This window comes from Eptatretus burgeri, chromosome 1 (assembly GCF_056783735.1).
Source record: "Eptatretus burgeri isolate ZD-2024b chromosome 1, Ebu_testis_v1, whole genome shotgun sequence".
NCBI classification, from domain to species: domain Eukaryota; kingdom Metazoa; phylum Chordata; class Myxini; order Myxiniformes; family Myxinidae; genus Eptatretus; species Eptatretus burgeri.
In genome coordinates this window covers 149,037,059-149,054,295 of record NC_140961.1, presented here as the reverse complement: position 1 = coordinate 149,054,295, position 17,237 = coordinate 149,037,059, and the positions used below count along the sequence as shown (strand labels likewise).

The window sequence follows — 17,237 nt, the reverse complement described above, 5'->3', positions numbered from 1 at the left end:
TTTGAAACACGGCACAGTGAATGATGGACAAAAGGCATTATATAAAAAGAGGAGCTGAAAAGAAGGACACAGCAGAACACGCAGTGCAAAGAAGCTCTGAAACTCTGTGGAGAGAAAGCACACATCGGGTGCACAGATGGCACACCAGAGGATCAAGGGGTCTATGAGCATGTCCATAAGGTCAATGGATTGAAGTGGTCGAAGAGGGTCCAAAATTCTTTAAAGGGTCTAAAGGTCTAAAGGGTATGTTTCAACAGTAGTTACAGATCTAATGGGTTTATAATATATCGGGGCTTTCAAAGTCGAAGGAGTCCAGACAGGGTCTACTTGGTCTAAATGTCTGACGGGGTTAAGAGGGTATAAATCTAAGGGGGGTTTACATGGTCTTAAAAGTCCCAAAGAATATAAAAGGTCGGAAAAGGTCCAATTGCTTAACCCCAATTTTTGCTTCGCATTTGAGGGGTAATAAGGCAACACTAAATATGAGGAAAATTTCCACATTCAAATAATTCATATCAAGGATTATTTCTCTTTTAAGTTTAATTGAGATATAAGCAATGACTAAAACAGAAAGATTGAATGATCAGTGAAGAAACTAATTTATTGTTTTGAATAACAGAAATGATAATATTCAGTAATTTCGGACATCTGATTTTGACAAGTCAAAAAGTGAGAAAAACAACAATGAATGAATTCATTGCTTTTCGTCAAAAATATTTTTCTTCCTATAGATGTAAAAAAGAACACATATGATAAAAAGTCCCACAATCTAATCATCACTTTTAATGAAGACCATGTAGCATTTTGGAAACATGATACATCCCAACAGTCCAAACGACGTAACGACGACAGCAAATATTTTTGTTATGACATTGAATGTTCCTTCTGTGCTGTTGTAAGCTGGAACAAAGGCCAGGCACACGAGGAGGCAAACAGTCATGCTGAAAGTAATGAACTTTGGTTCCTTATGAACAAACTCCAACTTCTGTGCCTTGAAAGCAAGAGCGTAGCAGGAAATAGCAAGAAAAACGAGATATGAAAGGGAACCGACTGGCCATGCCGTTGATGTTCCTCCACATTCTAACGTTACCGTATTGGGACGGATCTCTGTGTTACGTACGAGCCTTGGTTTCCCAACAAAAGCCCACAGAAGGCAAAATGTTATTTGTGGTATCAGGCAAATTATCACCATGAACTGATCATCAAGTAACTTAAACTTTAACAATGTGCCAACTGTGGAGAAAGTAAGAGAAATAATAATAAGCATGTAAACCGTACGCAGATGTCACAGAATTGAGAAAACAACAAAAAGCATTCACACAGAGATACTTTTCATGAAAACAATAAATGTGTGATGCATGGATTGATGACAGGGTATTTTCCTGAAACAAGCAAAGGACCTCTATACTAATAAATGTCAGCGTGTGTGTGTGTGTGTTTGTGTGTGTTTGTGTGTGAGTTTGTTTGTGTCCTCCATAACTCCAAAACCATGAAACTTAGAAGCCTGAAACTTTGCTTCCATTTGAAGAAAATCCAAGGAAGTGCATGACTGAAAATTGGGTGTTTGGGTTAATTAAAGCACCCCTTTTGAAGATAATTAACAGCCATCATTAATTATATCCTTTATCATGCACATCCTTGGTCAACACTCTCGATGGTGTCTTAATGAGTTCCCTGGGTAACCTCGATAGGATCTGAAGCCGCCATGTTTTTTTGGCCTGCTCAAGCAAGCCTTGACCTAGAACAGGCCACAACAATTTCTTCCTGATAATTATTTATTTTCACTTTAGTCACTCATTTCATTAAATGCCTGTTCATCATAGCCATAAATCACTGGGTATATTGCAATGCTCTTATACACCAGCGTTCTTGGCTATATTTCATTTCTGCACATGTGATAACCTCGGGAATCTCATGTACTAAGCTGAATTACAAAATTTAAGCTCCAGAATCGAACTTAGAAGCAGCTCCGACTCCTAGAAAAGTGTTCATTTGTCCAATTTGGACATTGCTTCGGCATTTCCGAGTGCATAGTTTTATCGATGGCAATTGGAAATCGCTTGTGAAAGCAAGCTTTCCGTTGCAGTGCTTTCTTGTCTGCTTCAGCCAGTTACCGAGTGCCCAACAGTCCATAGTTGCACAGTTGTTGTCTCGTTTGGGATGTACATTTGACCATTACTCCCAGGTAGAGAGACTTATACAGCGCACACGTACTAGGTGCATACGGGTAGATTGGGATCTGGAGGGACTCTTTGTGGGTGTGTGGGCATGCAAAGCCTGTTACGGGTGCCATGGTGGCAATGTTTCATCCTATATCTCATGGAGGTTTTATCAGGATTTCCTTTGTCCTCACGACTGTTTCTAAAGCATTTGGGTTTCCAATTTGCTTTACAAAGGTTACATTTTTCTCCTTGTGAGTTTCAAAGTAAAATATATTTGATAACACCCGATGTCTGAAGCGTTTGCTGCACCAACGTGCTTTCTAAATTCGAGAGCCAAATATTTTTCACCCCCATCTCACGCAGCTGTTTTATAAAGATTCATGCTATATTTATTAGTGCACATCTCAGTAGAGTCCAAAGGGAGGAATTTATGCAGTAATGTGCCCCATTTCTAAAAGTCACAATATTCACTCGCTTACGCTCACTCACTTTTCTCCTTTTCAAACTGGAACACATTACTGCATTGAATACCTCCCTTTTGACACTATTCACATGGCACGGGCTGCGGCTTCTCCTTCCTTTCATGTTTCTTTCACCAAATTGAGTCATCAAATAGAGATTCTATCTATATTTGTTTTATTCTGGGGAATGACTTAATTCATTCATCAATTAAAAAAGGCAGTGGAAGCCAACTGAAACCCCCCAACAACTAATTTATTCTTCCAATATATATATATATATATATATATATATATATATATATATATATATATATATATATATATATATATATATATATATCCGTAAGGGAGGCTGCCAATCCCATTTTCAAAAATAACCTCTTATCATCAAAAGCCACAAATGCCTTCTTATTTACTTCCTCTGTATATAAATGATGTTTATAACATATTATTGTATTCATTTTTTTGAAACTCTTTGAAAACTTGGTTTTGTTATCTTTTCTCTGTTAAAATCAGCCAGCCTGATCGAGAAACGAGTTTTACAGAATAGGTCTTTGTCTTAGTCAGCTTTGTAGGTCAGCTTTGTCTTGCATGAGACAAAAATGCTGGTCAGGAGATGGAAATGCACATTCCTTCTTTTGAGAGAGAGAGAGACACGCCCCCCCAAAAAAATTGTTTTTTTTCATTTCTGTAATTTCATGAACTTGTCAAATTTATTATGCCTGGTGTTGGCTCAATGGTTAGGGTGGTGGGCTGTGGATCATAGGGTACTGAGTACAAATCCCGCTCACCTGTTGCATTAATACCAGGTGGGGTTAACTCGACCTGTCATCCTTCCAAAATCAGCAAAATGAGTGCTGACATGCTGGTATACTGTGTTGGAGTGGTGAGACTGCTTAGCTTGTGCCCAACAGCCAAGGAGACTGCTTCGAGGCACTTATGCTCTGCAAAGAGTATGGTCTCAATCTCCTCCTCTCCTCTTATTTATTTTAGAACACAAAGTTTGGCTTGTTTTATTCAGAGAATGTCAATTGAGGAGTATTCTGACCTTGCAGATGAATCTTTTTCACAAGAGGAAAGGTGAGTTATGTTTAAACTAATTCATTATTTGTTGTTTTATACAGAACCAAATCAAAAGATGTTTGGTACTACAGAACTTCAATATGGATACAAACAAACACGACATAATAGTGACTGAAGCTTTTTGTGCTGCACTCTTCAGGGTAAGATTGCAGAAAGTGAAGGAGGAAGTGAAGGCGTGTGCTGAAATACGCAAGTCTCTATATGGTAGACACTGATAGGTTAAACCGTAATGACGTCAGAGTTAATCCGAACGTCCAATGCTCATCGCTGGACTTGGTATTCCAACGCTGGCGGTGTGGCAAAGAGATTGACCATGTCTGTCGTGACAGTCCTTTTGACGGTCGTTGGAGGATGATCCAGAACTGCAGTGGGTCTACCGGAGTGCTCAGGTCCTCAATTTTTTTTGACCACAGGCTTGTTGTAGCAACTCTAAAGCTGCACCTTAAATCCTGGAGAATGGTACCATCCCAGCCGAGGCTGGATGTTGCCAAGCTCAGGGATGAGAGAGTAGCTGAGGAGTTTGCGAACAGGCTGAGTGGACACTTGGGGGTCTGGGTGCTTTGGGGGGTCCTGAAGAGTTGTGGAGTGCCTTCACGACCACCGTGCTTGATGTTGCCGGTGGATGCCTTGGAGCTCAACGCAGGGCAAAGAAGAATTTTGTCTCTCAAGGGACACTGGATACCATTGACCAGAGTCGCAGGGCCAGGCTGAATGGCAGAGCTGAGCTGTTCAGGGAGCTGAGGCGTAAAACTGGACGTGCACTGAGGGTGGACAAGGAGGCCTATGTGCGAGGAATCTGTGAGGGGGTAGAGCATCACCTGTGGACAGGTGATTCTCGTCCCGTTACAGGGGAATTCGCGCATTACGTTCATCCAAGCCCATCCCTCGGAGCACCACATTTCGAGCAGAGAGTGGTTGGCTCTTGACAGAGGAGTCTGAAGTGAAGGCCCGCTGGGCCGGTTACTTTGAGCGGTTGTACCAGGCTGATCCCCCAACTGTCGAGTTGGACGTCAAGGGTGTTACAATCCCTGTTGCTGACCCTCGAATCAACTGTGGTCCACCTACGCTTGTGGAAACATGGGCTGCGGTGAACCAGTTGAAACGGGGCAAAGCTCCAGGGATCTGTGGCATCCATGCCGAACTTCTCAAGGCTGGTGGAAATGCTGCACTCGTGTCATTACATGCAGAACACAGGCATAATCCCAACTGACTGGAAGAGGGGCCTTGTTGTCCCTCTCTGGAAAGGGAAGGGTGATCGCCAAGATTGCAACAACTACCGAGGGGTGACGCTGCTCTCAGTGCCGGGCAAGGTCTTTGCTCGGATAATTCTCGATAGGGTTCGCCACCATCTGGTTGAGCACCAGCGTCCAGAGCAGTCAGGCTTTACACCAAAGAGGTCAATGATTGACCGTATCCTTGCACTTCGTGTTCTCACCGAACGCAGATGAGAGTTTCGGAAGGGGCTGCTTGCAGCCTATGTTGATCTCTGTAAAGCGTTGGATTCAGTGAATCGGGATGTCCTCTGGAGGATTCTTGGTCTTCGTGGGGTGCCACCAAAACTGATTGATCTGATGTCTGAACTCTACTCTGGTACTGAGAGTGCTGTGAAGTGTGGTGGTACCATCTCTGACTTATTTCCAGTTGTTACTGGAGTTCCTCAGGGATGTGTACTTGCCCCCACACTTTTCAGCACTTGTATGGAGTGGATTCTAGGGAGGATGTGGAGAGATCAAGTTGCGGTGCGTCATTTGGGAATGTCAAGATCTCGGACCTTGACTTTGCAGATGATGCAGTCATCTTTGCGGAGACGTTAGACATCCTATTGGGGGCCCTCGAGGTGCTGAATGAGGAGTCGGAGCCATTGGGATTACGGGTTTCTTGGGTCAAAACTAAGATCCAGGCTTTCGGTGACATCTTGGATGCTGCTGTCCTGTCTGTGTCCGTTTGTGGTGAGGATGTTGAGGTCGTGGAGAGATTCACTTACCTTGGCAGTGATATTCATGTCTCTGCTGGCTGCGAGTCAGAGGTCAATAGACGTCTGGGTCGGGCCTGGTGAGTCATGGATTCACTGGATCATGGGGTGTGGCACTGCCGGTACCTGTGCGGGAGGTCGAAAGTCCGAGTCTTCAGGTCCTTGGTACTTCCAGTCTTGCTCTATGGGTGCGAGACTTGGACTCTGACCAAGGATCTGAGACGGAGACTTAATTCCTTTGGTACCAGGTCTCTTCGGAGAATCCTTGGCTATCGCTGGTCGGATTTTGTGTCCAACGAGCGGTTGCTAAGAGAAACTCGGATGAGGTTTGTTACCTGCATAGTCCGTGAGCGTCAGTTGCGGCTGTATGGACATGTGGCTCGTTTTCCTGATGCTGATCCTGCTCACCAGATTCTCTCAGCGAGGGAGTCTCATGAGTGGAGGAGGCCAGTGGGTCGACCACGTGCCTCATGGTTGCAACAGGTTGACCATCATCTCAAGGAGATGGGGATGGGCCTGGCATCTGCCTGGGGGATGGTACCTGTGGTACCAAACATCTGTTTATTTATCTAAAATAACGGTACTCACAATGTCAAGTCGAGCAGCTTAATGGCTTGGTTCGGTTTAATGGTAAGTGTCATAAAGGGCAAGTTATCCGAGAGTTTTCTCCCGGCTTGTCTGCAGCACAACGTGGTCCCAGGCTTTATCACAAAGTGCATTGTAAGATCTAAAATGAAGCACAGCACTAAAGTGGAGTGGATGTTTACTCTGGATGAGATTGGGTGCACATGCGTACTGTGGAATCCCGAATGACGTCGCAGATTTTCACATGGGATACTCTCTTGTCAATACAAGGATTGAGGAGGAATGCTGCCATTCACATCTACAAACCAAATAAATGCACTGGAGTTGTAATCATGAATAAGATTGATTGCATCGACAAGATGATGGACATCCTGAAAGATGAAAACAAATTTAAATATCTTGGCAGTGTCATGGAACATTATCGCACACCGCAGGTGGAAGGTCAGATCGTCAAAGGACTGTTACAGCTTCTCAAATGTGGAGAACTATCAAAGGAGGCGTACGACAGAATTAAACCTGTTGGAGCCCAACGTCCAAGAATGTAGGGCCTGCAGAAGATTCACAAGGAGAAAATCCCTCTTAGAGTGACACTGTCCATGGTGCGATTGGCACAACATGAACTTCCCAAGTGGTTGGTAGAGGTACTGCAACCAGTATTGGATTCACTATTTCATTTCGTGATTGAGGATTCCTTCAGACTTGGAGAATAAATTCGCGCTACAACACCGACAAGTAAGGACAACATAATGGCATCCTTTGATATTAAAAGCTTGTTCACGAATGCACCATTGATGGATACGATTGAGATATGCGTACATTTGCTGTATCACACCGATCTGGAACAACTGATGATCTCGGAACATGTCTTCGTGAAATTAATGAACACAGCAACAAGGGAGGTGGAATTCAGTTTTAACAACATGATGTATGTTCAAACGGATGGTGTGGCCATGGGTTCTCCATTAGGCCTAGCGTTTGTAGATATATTTGTATGCTATCATGAAATGCAGAAACTGACTGGTCAGAAAGGGGTCGATTCCCCCATTGTGAACAATCGGTATGTTGATAACATTCTTGCTTTAGTTTGAGTTTCAGAAGATATTGAGAAATCTCGTGTGCTGGCATACCAGCATGCTGGCACACATTTTGCTGACCTCGGAAGGATGACAGGCCGAGTTAACCCCACCTGGTATTAATTCAACAGCTTAGCGGGATTTGAACTCAAGACCCTCGGATCCCAAGCCCACCACCCGAACCATTAATCCAACACAAGGGATAATAAAAATGGGATTGGGTGCATTGATGGATGGCCACCACATTTTTTAAGTTGATGAAATAGTTAAGTTATTCCCCAAAATTAAACAAATATTGATAGGATGTCTATTTGACTACTCAATTTGATTGAGGAAATGATAATGTGAAATGACGACAATGCCACAGCCCCCGGCATGGAGGTAGTGTCAAAAGGGATGTGTTTATCGAAGTAAAGTATTCCAGTTTGAAAAGGAAAAATTTGAGTGAGCGTAAGTGAGCAAATTTTGCGACTGAGAAATGGCACACATTACTGCATCAAAGCCTCCCTTTTGATACTACTCCAACCCCTTTCTAGTTTACTTCACACCTTCTAATTCACCCCTGTGGATTCGTTGCTTTCAATCTCCCTGGATTCCAAACTCTTGTTTTTTCTTCGAAATTTGCCGATTATTCCAAAATTTTACGAATGATTAGTTGCAGTCGTAGACTTCAAGCAGACCCCTCGATGAGGAGATGTCAGAGAATCAGATCAGCCACAAGAACTGTAATGACTCACATTCTTGCGAGAGGCATCAGGATCTCTGTCTGCATCCCCCTTCAGGATCCGGTAGACTCAAATTTCTCTCATCCACTCCCAGAAGCCTACAACCTCCTCCAATGTCTGACAGACCCAAATTTCTCTCATTCACTGCCTGAAGCCTACATCCTCCTCCGGGATCTGTTACATAGAGATTTCTCTCATTGACCTCCGATCGATGCCTACATCATCCTCTGGGATCTGGTAAATCCACATTTAACTCATCTACTTCCACAAACCTGCATTCTCCTTCAGGATCTGGTAACCTGGAGTTCTCTCATCCTGTCCCAATCGATGCCTATATTCCCCTGCAGGATAACCGTGGCCAGAGCCATAATACAGGCAGACATGCCACAGCCCAGTGGACCCAGACAAAACTGCATCTCCTGGGCGTGCCAGGCTGAGGGCGGAACAAGGCCATGACTGGCCGAACCATAACCAGCATGAGGTCAATTCCCAGGCATGCATGGACACTGGCAACCGCACTTCTCCATCCACGATATACAAAAGCCATACAAACAGCCACTATGTTTAACATGAACGCCAACACCTGACCTTGTGCTGTTATGCTCATCTGCTCAGCTGCCTGCGATGAGAGTTGAGTTGTGTTTTGGCCTCATGCAGCTCTTGCTCTCGCTTCTCTGCTCAAATTCCCTGTTCCTTTTCTTTCTGTTTGCATTTCATCACATTTTGGGCTTAGTTCATGAATGACTGCAGTTCAGTACTCAATGCTCTGTTCTTCTGGCATGAGCTCTCTATCAACAGATTGAGTGCTTCTATAATGCTGGGTTCTGGAATCAGTAAAGGCTGTGGTTCTCAAATCAGCAAAGGCTGTGGTTCTAGAATCGGCAAAGGCTGTGGTTCTTGTTCCAGTTCAAGATCTGACTCTTCTTCACTTGGAATCACCATAACTGGACTCACATGCTCAGCCAGTGCAGATGTCCTCATTTGCGTTCCCTGCTCCTGACCACAGTGTTCCCTGCTCCTCCTCCGTGGGACAGGGAACTCAGAGACTTCGATCTGGCACGACCTGGTTGAGAGATTCCAGACGACACTGTCCAGCCTGTGTCATATAGCCAGCATGAGAAAGATAAAAGATGCGAAATCTGCTTCAAAAAGGCTCAGCTCACTGTCCTTGCAAACAGCTCCACTGTCAGCCAAAAAATGGCACCAATGACACCCTCTCCCAGAGCGCCAAGCTCCCCACCAGTCACTGCCAAGTCAGATGTAAAAACCAGCCACCCAATTGCGACTTTGAGAAATGGGACACATTACTGTGTCAAACCCTCCCTTTTGACACTACTTACACTCCCCGGACCCAATAAACAGGGAAGGGTGCATGTGTTTCTATGCATTGTTTTTGCCTGCAATCATGTGGATGTGTGCAACCGTCATGATGGAAAGTTTTAACCCACACTTGTCGAACAGATTAACACCCATTAGGTTGAACCTTTTGCAATATAAAAGGTGAAATTGTTGAGCATGATATATTGGAGCTTGGAGGTCACAGGAACAGTTATCGTTCCCAACAGCCGAATCATGGAATCTTTGTAGGCTTGAAGTGGAGATCAGGAAGTGTTGAGTGGATAAGATGAAAAGTACTTGTGGTAGAGATTATCACTCACAATGGAGATTTTGCTCCTTCATCAATGAGTCGTGATACCGAAATCCACGTGATATCAGAGTCACAATTCTTGAACTTGCCCCCTTGCTGAGGACAGAAAGGCATTTTGTCTGCAATGGTGTCCACCATGTGTTATCTTTCAACATCAGAAGTACTTGGTTCATCAACCTGATGAATGGATGATGTCCACTTCTTTGTTGACCTGCATACTTGTGCAAAATGGTTCATATTAAACCTGACTCCATCATATAATTCATCATGGCTGACTATTTGGATAGCCAGGGCTGTAGCCCTCTCTAATGCGGGTTGATCATCCTTCATCTGCAACTGTTCCTGAACCCTAGGAATGGAAATCTTTTCTCTGAACTGATCTCTGAGGAATTCCTCTGTTAAAAACCAAAAATTACAGGTAGCAGCCAGAAATGAAGCAACGTTTTGTGGGACAGGTTTGCTGTTTCCCTGGTCATGCTGTAGGAATTTATATGGCTCAATCATCATGCTCGTTTTTGGCCCAAAGTTGCCCTCAAGTGCACTCTCCACATTTCCAAATGTGGAAGTGTTGGGTGTTCACTGAGCAAACACACGCTGCCCCTCAGTGCCCAAGCAGTGAATCAAGATCACTTGCTTACAAATGTCTGTGACATCCATACTGTCTTGGTCCGTAGCTTCCAAGTATGTCAGAAAAGCTGCAAAGAAGGGAGGTGGAGCTGGCAACTTTAAACCAGCCATCCCAATCACCAAATGTATATTCTAGCTGGTACAATCACCACAAACAAACTTCATCACAAGGGCCATGTTCACTCCTCGAGAGCGCTGCATTCAGGGTAGCTTATCAATCATGAGTCACAAGATCCTGGAGCCACAATTACTTTTGTCAAACACACGACTCACCCCAATCTGTTGATTTACTCACCCTAATCCGTTGATTTACAAACTCCAATCAGTCAATTTACACACCCCAATCAGTTTGTTTACTCACAATAATCCTCCTTTTATGTTAATCGTTTGGCGTTTTAATTTGATCTTTGATGTAATTTATTTTGCCTTCCAAACGCCAGAGATTCCCCATGAAGAACGTAGTCGTAGCTGCCCAGGCGGCGATCCCACTGACAATTATTTTTATCGCACATAATTAAGTTATTGGTTCACGAGCGCCAGCCAGAGTGACCACTATATTCGTTATGTCTGAGTGTCTGTCTCTGTTTCTGTCTGTGTGCATGTGTGTCCATCTGTCCAGAGCATAACTCTGTGGACTTTGATCTGATCTTGATGAAACTTAGTTATGTGTTCGATATCAATGTCTAGTTGTGTTTGCCTGGATGAGGACGTACGATGCCCATTGTGGGTGAAGCAACGCCCAAAAAATAGCCATTTTTAGGAGGTAGTCGGATTAAAAATCTATCTTCTCCAAGGGAATTTACTGAATGGAATGGGTTCTTCGCTATTTGAATAGCAAAATGCATAATCTAAAACTTATCGTTGTCCGATTTTTCATTTTCGTCCCAAGGTCGAGGTTACAAGGTCAAAATCTTAGAAAATTGGGAATTTTGACGTAAAAATCATACAACCGCCCAAACTTTGAGAGCGAGGATGACAATATTTTTAATACATAATCTTGAGGTCACTCCCCACCTAAAGTCTTCAAACCATTTTGCTCTATCTCGAACACCTTGCCCGTGGCGCCCCCTTCAAGTTTGTTTTTACGCTGATTTCATCAAAGTATGGATAATCCGAGGAGTGTGAAATGCTATATAGCCTATATTACATTATATTGTTCCTGTAATGTTCCAGAGGAAGTTTTGCACCTAAGGTCATAATCCTTGACGTTTGACCTTTAAAGGACACAAAGGTCAAATTTTCAAAGATGTGGGAATCAAACCTGGTTTTCGACCTTCTTCCACAAACTAACTCCAATAAGCTATAGGACATATCCTGTTTCCTTATTGTAATGTCCACAACATTGTTCTGTGACCTTTAAAGGTTGTGCAAAGGTCAAATTTTGAAAGTTATTGAACGAAACCGGGTTTTCGACATTTTGCAGCTGTTTGTTGAAGGCCACTACGATTAATTATAACTTGGTCAAAAATTATCACATTGTCTCATCCTTGACTTCTGAAACAATCTACATCGTCAAATACCGCTCGTGAACCATTGTCGTCTTCAGACTTGTTTCCATTGCACTCGATGAAACCAGCTCAATGAAGCTGGTTAATTTCGGCACATTCCTTAATCTTTTCTTCACTCAGTATATTTCTCCAAACAGCAAAAAAAGTTAAGTTTAATGCTTTGGAAATTTCACATTTACTTGTGTATTTATAGAGGAGGGACCACATCCTTGCTTGCATAATGTATATAGGTATGTCTGCTTAGTTATAAGAATCTTTATTTATTTGAAGAATCAGATTTCATTCCAAATTGACACTTATTTAATCCATGAGATCCGTTCCTCAAATTCCAAATCATGTTTCGATTAAATACTTTAATTTACCTGTGAGAGGCCATTGTGGAAAATTCTATCATATATAAGGTGTCAAATTGCACCAATCTCATAAATTGAAAGAGGTGGTTCTGTCCTTGTGTTAGAATTTAACATTAAAACAGGAGGTCTGTCTCGAGGTGATGCGTTGGTCGTGGAATGAGGGGAAGATTGGGGGGGGGGGTGGTTAATTTGCTTTTCCTCGGGGGAATGAGTAAAGGGGGGTGGGGGATGGTCCCTTTTGCCAGCATAAGGACAGGATTGAATGAAATTGGGGTGTGTTAAAACAATATGTTCAAACAAGATAGCAAAACCACCCATCACATTCAAACACCACGTACCATTTTTAAAGAGATGATAACATTGGGTTCCCTTGAGGTATGTGACTCAATCTATGACTGCAAACCTGAGTGCCCTCTGGGACTGGAATGCTCCAAGGGTGTCACACAAAACACCACCCGGAGACACCTGTAGTGCCAAAGAACATACAATCCGGACAAACGAACTTTCTTCCAGCAGCCGGACCAGTCATCAAGCCCAACCCTGTGGTCCAAACCTTGAAACCCAGCTCAGGCAAAGAGATTCTCGAGCCTATCAATTTTTAGCTGAAATGCTCATAAACGTCCAAGGATGCTAGTGTTCTTGGTTTTTTTAATTTCAGCACACGTTTTACAACTAAAATGTGAAAAGTCCTAGTATCTCTCAACCCAAACCAAAATCCAACACTCCAACCAAGGAATTGAACCCAGCAGCAGCACGGACTGGCAAAAAAGTACCCATCCACCCAACCCGTACACTCTCCGATACTCCAGGCTCAAAATGCAACACAAACACCATAGCACAACATAAAGAATTACAAACCAAAGCACAACCACCGATGTGGACCTATCACAACCTCCCATTGTTTATCACTTCATGAAAGTTAGAAGAGGGGTGAGAGAAGGAGGAAGGAGAGGAAGGAGGGTGGGGAATGAGGACAAACAAAGAGATGTGGGGAAGAGATGGATAAAGGGAAGGAATGGAGGAAGGAAGGAATGGATGGGATGGAGAGATGGAAAGATGGAAAGATGGAAAGTGGATTCACAGTAAATTCCACAGTTGTTCATGAACACAAAATTATACTCAAATCTCAAAGAGTGAACATGAGGTCGAAGGAATGAATGCTGAATTCATGAATGAGTTCCCACCTGCTGTTCCATTGTCTGATATTACATTCTCTGCAGCATTTGCAATGAGCTTGGGTTTTGGAAACAACTCTCCCCGAATAATATCTTCAGTACTCCATCAGGAGGTCTAACTCTGGGAGATGCTCAGCATGACCACTCCAAGGTTGAAGGTTACATATTAAACATTTATCAGATATAAACAAGACAACAAAACACATGTTTATATCTGTACTTCATTTACATTATCACCTTAACTTTGTCATCAATGTCAATTTGGAATTATATTTTCAAAAAAGACACAGCTTTGATAAAAAAAAAGTCAATTGCAGAGCTTTCTCCTGTCTCGCCATGGCTTACAAACATTGTTTAATAAGGAGAGGAAGGCTTGGCACCACATGACACCGAGGTGCCCAATGCAAATGGGTGGGGCTGAACTTTGCGCATCGATTGATGTGCTTTTTAAAATTGTGTTTAACATAGGGACAGTGCAGATTGACAGTGCAGGCACTTTGCCGTGTATCACCATGGCTTGCAATCCACCATCCAAGCAGCCATTGGAGCGCCTGCAAAGTGGCTTAATCACTCCAGAAAGCACTCCAATGAGAGTTGATAAGGAACGGCTGGCTTGGCAAGCAACAGCAAACTGATTGTTCATGAGACACACCAGCGCAAACAAAAACATCGCGAATTTCTTTAAATTTTCAGATTTTACTCCAGATTTTGAAACTAATTTAGTCCATGACATTCAATCCTCAAATCTGAAATCCTACTTCAATTACAGAATGGAATTAATCCCTGACAGTCCATCATGGAAAACATCATAAAATACATGAAATCACTCCAAGCTCCTAATTATAAAACTTGTAGCACATCAAAGGGCGGAGGAGCTCCTTGTGAGCCAACGGCCATCCATATCTAGTGCCCAACTGTGTCTGTGGACGTCCTCCTGCAGTTGGGTTACTTTTTTATTAGGAGGTTGGTGGCAGGATTTGCACTCCGGCCACCGTAAAACCCTTCATTCCGCAAAACACAAAAACGCAAAAAAAATCTGAAAACCCAGTCCATGGGAGTACCTCCTGTGCAGCTTCCCTTCGCAGGGCAGCTCACCGGATGACGGGATTGGGGCAAAGCCTTCGGGACCCCCAATTTTTGATGATAGGAGGGAAACCATGGGGTGACATCCCTGGGTCAGATTGCGGGAGAGTGTGTCGGAGTGGTGCTTAGGTGTCGTCCACCAGACGGCGGTCTCCTTGGGTTAACCCTTTGGGTCGGTGCCTGGAATGTCCTATCCCGAAGAGAGGATGATCACCTGTCTCTGTTATCATCTGAGCTCAACCGTTTGGACATCGGGATTGCAGCTCTCTCTGAGGTTCGGAGACCGGATTGCGGCGAGATAATGGTGGGTGGTTACACCTACCATTGGTCTGGTGGCACTGATGGTTACCATACGCGAGGAGTTGCTGTAGCTGTGTCCAATAAGCTGACCCCAATGATAATTGAGGTAACACCGCTCAACGAGCGCATCATGAGATTAAGGATTCGTCACTTCTTAGGTGTCATTTCCCTGGTCTCTGTTTATGCTCCGACTGAGGCGAGTGATCTCACCGTGAATGATGCATTCTACGCCACGCTCGAGTCTGTGGTTGATCAGTGCCCCAGACGAGATACAGTTCTCGTATTGGGGGATTTCAATGCATCGACTGGAACTGATAGGGATGGTTATGAGGTGTGTGTTGATCCCCATGGGTGAGGAACTATGAACCAGAATAGCACTAAGTTCCTTGACTTTGCAAGAAGTCATGGACTTAGGGTGGCTGGTTCATGGTTTCAGCGCCCACAAGCTCATCGCTGGACTTGGTATCCCAACACTGGTGGTGTGGCAAAGGAGATTGACCATGTCCACATTGATGGTCGTTGGAGGATGATCCAGAACTGCTGGGTCTACCGGAGTGCACAGTTCCTCAATACTGACCACAGGCTTGTTGTAGCAACTCTAAAGCTGCACCTTAAATCGTGGAGAATGGTACCATTCCAGCCTAGGCTGGATGTTGGCAAGCTCAGGGATGAGAGAGGAGCTGAGGAGTTTGCGAACAGGCTGAGTGGATACTTAGGGGTTCTGGGTGCTTTGAGGGGTCCTGAAGAGTTGTGGAGTGTCTTCAATACCACCGTCCTTGATGTTGCCGGTGGATGTCTTGAAACTCACCGCAGGGCAAAGAAGAATTTTGTCTCTCAAGGGACATTGGATACCATTGACCAGAGTCGCAGGGCCAGGCTGAATGGCAGAGCTGAACTGTTCAGGGAGCTGAGGTGTAAAACTACATGCACTGAGGGTGGACAAGGAGGCCTCTGTGCGAGGAATTTGTGAGGGGGTAGAGCATCACCTGTGGACAGGTGATTCTCGTCCCACATACATGGGAATTCGCGCATTGCGTTCATCCAAGCCCATCCCTCGGAGCACTGAAGTTAGGGCAGAGTGTGGTAGGCTCTTGACAGAGGAGTCTGAAGTGAAGGCCCGCTGGGCCGGTTACTTTGAGCGGTTGTACCAGCCTGATCCCCCATGTATTGAGTTGGACGTCAAGGGTGTTACAATCCCTGTTGCTGACCATCGAATCAACTGTGGTCCACCTTCGCTTGTGGAAACACGGGCTGCGGTGAACCAGTTGAAACGGGGCAAAGCTCCAGGGATCTGTGGCATCCATGCTGAACTTCTCAAGGCTGGTGGAAATGCTGCACTCGTGTCATTGCATGCAGTTTTGTGCTCTGCCTGGAACACAGGCATCATCCCAACTGATTGGAAGAGGGGCCTTGTTGTTCCTCTCTGGAAAGGGAAGGGTGATCGACAAGACTGCAACAACTACTTAGGGGTGAAGCTGCTCTCAGTGCCGGGCAAGGTCTTTGCTCAGATAATTCTTGATCGGGTTCGCCACCATCTGCTTGAGCACCAGCGTCCAGAGCAGTCAGGCTTTACACCAAAGAGGTCAACGATTGACCGTATCCTTGCTCTTCATGTCCTCACCGAACGCAGATGAGAGTTTCGGAAGGGGCTGCTTGCAGCCTATGTTGATCTCTGTAAAGCGTTCGATTCAGTGAATCGGGATGTCCTCTGGAGGATTCTTGGTCTTCGTGGGGTGCCACCAAAACTGATGAATCTGATGTCTGAACTCTACTCTGGTACTGAGCGTGCTGTGAAGTGTGGTGATACCATCTATGACTTATTTACAGTTGTTACTGGAGTTCGTCAGGGGTGTTTACTGGCTCCCACACTTTTATGCACTTGTATAGACTGGATTTTAGGGAGGATTTCGGAGAGATCAAGCTGCGGTGCATCGCTTGGGAATGTCAAGATCTCGGACCTCGATTTTGCAGATGATGCAGTCATCTTTGCGGAGACTTTAGACATCCTTTTGGGGGCCCTCGAAGTGCTGAATGAGGAGTCGGAGCCGCTGGGATTACGGGTTTCTTGGGTCAAAACTAAGATCCAGGCTTTTGGTGACATCTTGGATGCTGCTGTCCTGTCTGTGTCTGTTTGTGGTGAGGATATTGAGGTCGTGGAGAGATTCACTTACCCAGGCAGTGATATTCATGTCTCTGCTGGCTGTGAGTCACAAGTCAATAGACGTCTGGGTCGGGCCTGGGGAGTCATGGATTCACTAGATCCTGGGGTGTGGCGCTGCCGTTACCTGTGCGGGAGGACGAAAGTCCGAGTCTTCAGGTCCTTGGTACTTCCAGTCTTGCTCTATGGATGCGAGACTTGGACTCTGACCAGGGATCTGAGACGGATACAATTGCTTTGGTACCAGGTCTCTTCGGAGAATCCTTGGCTATCGCTGGTCAGATTTTGTGTCCAACGAGCGGTTGCTGAGAGAGACTCGGATGA

At 44.6% G+C, this 17,237-nt stretch overlaps 1 protein-coding gene across 1 annotated transcript in view; it reads right to left on the bottom strand.

Annotated features, from left to right (window-relative positions):
• Positions 1-727: 727 nt before the first annotated feature.
• LOC147035725 (extracellular calcium-sensing receptor-like) overlaps positions 728-17,237 on the bottom strand; it is a 30,888-nt gene continuing 14,378 nt past the window's right edge. The window contains exon 3 of the mRNA XM_085898414.1: positions 728-1,233. Within this exon, the coding sequence (XP_085754540.1) occupies positions 770-1,233 (464 nt within the window). The 3' untranslated portion in view covers positions 728-769. The remainder of the gene's footprint in view (positions 1,234-17,237) is intronic.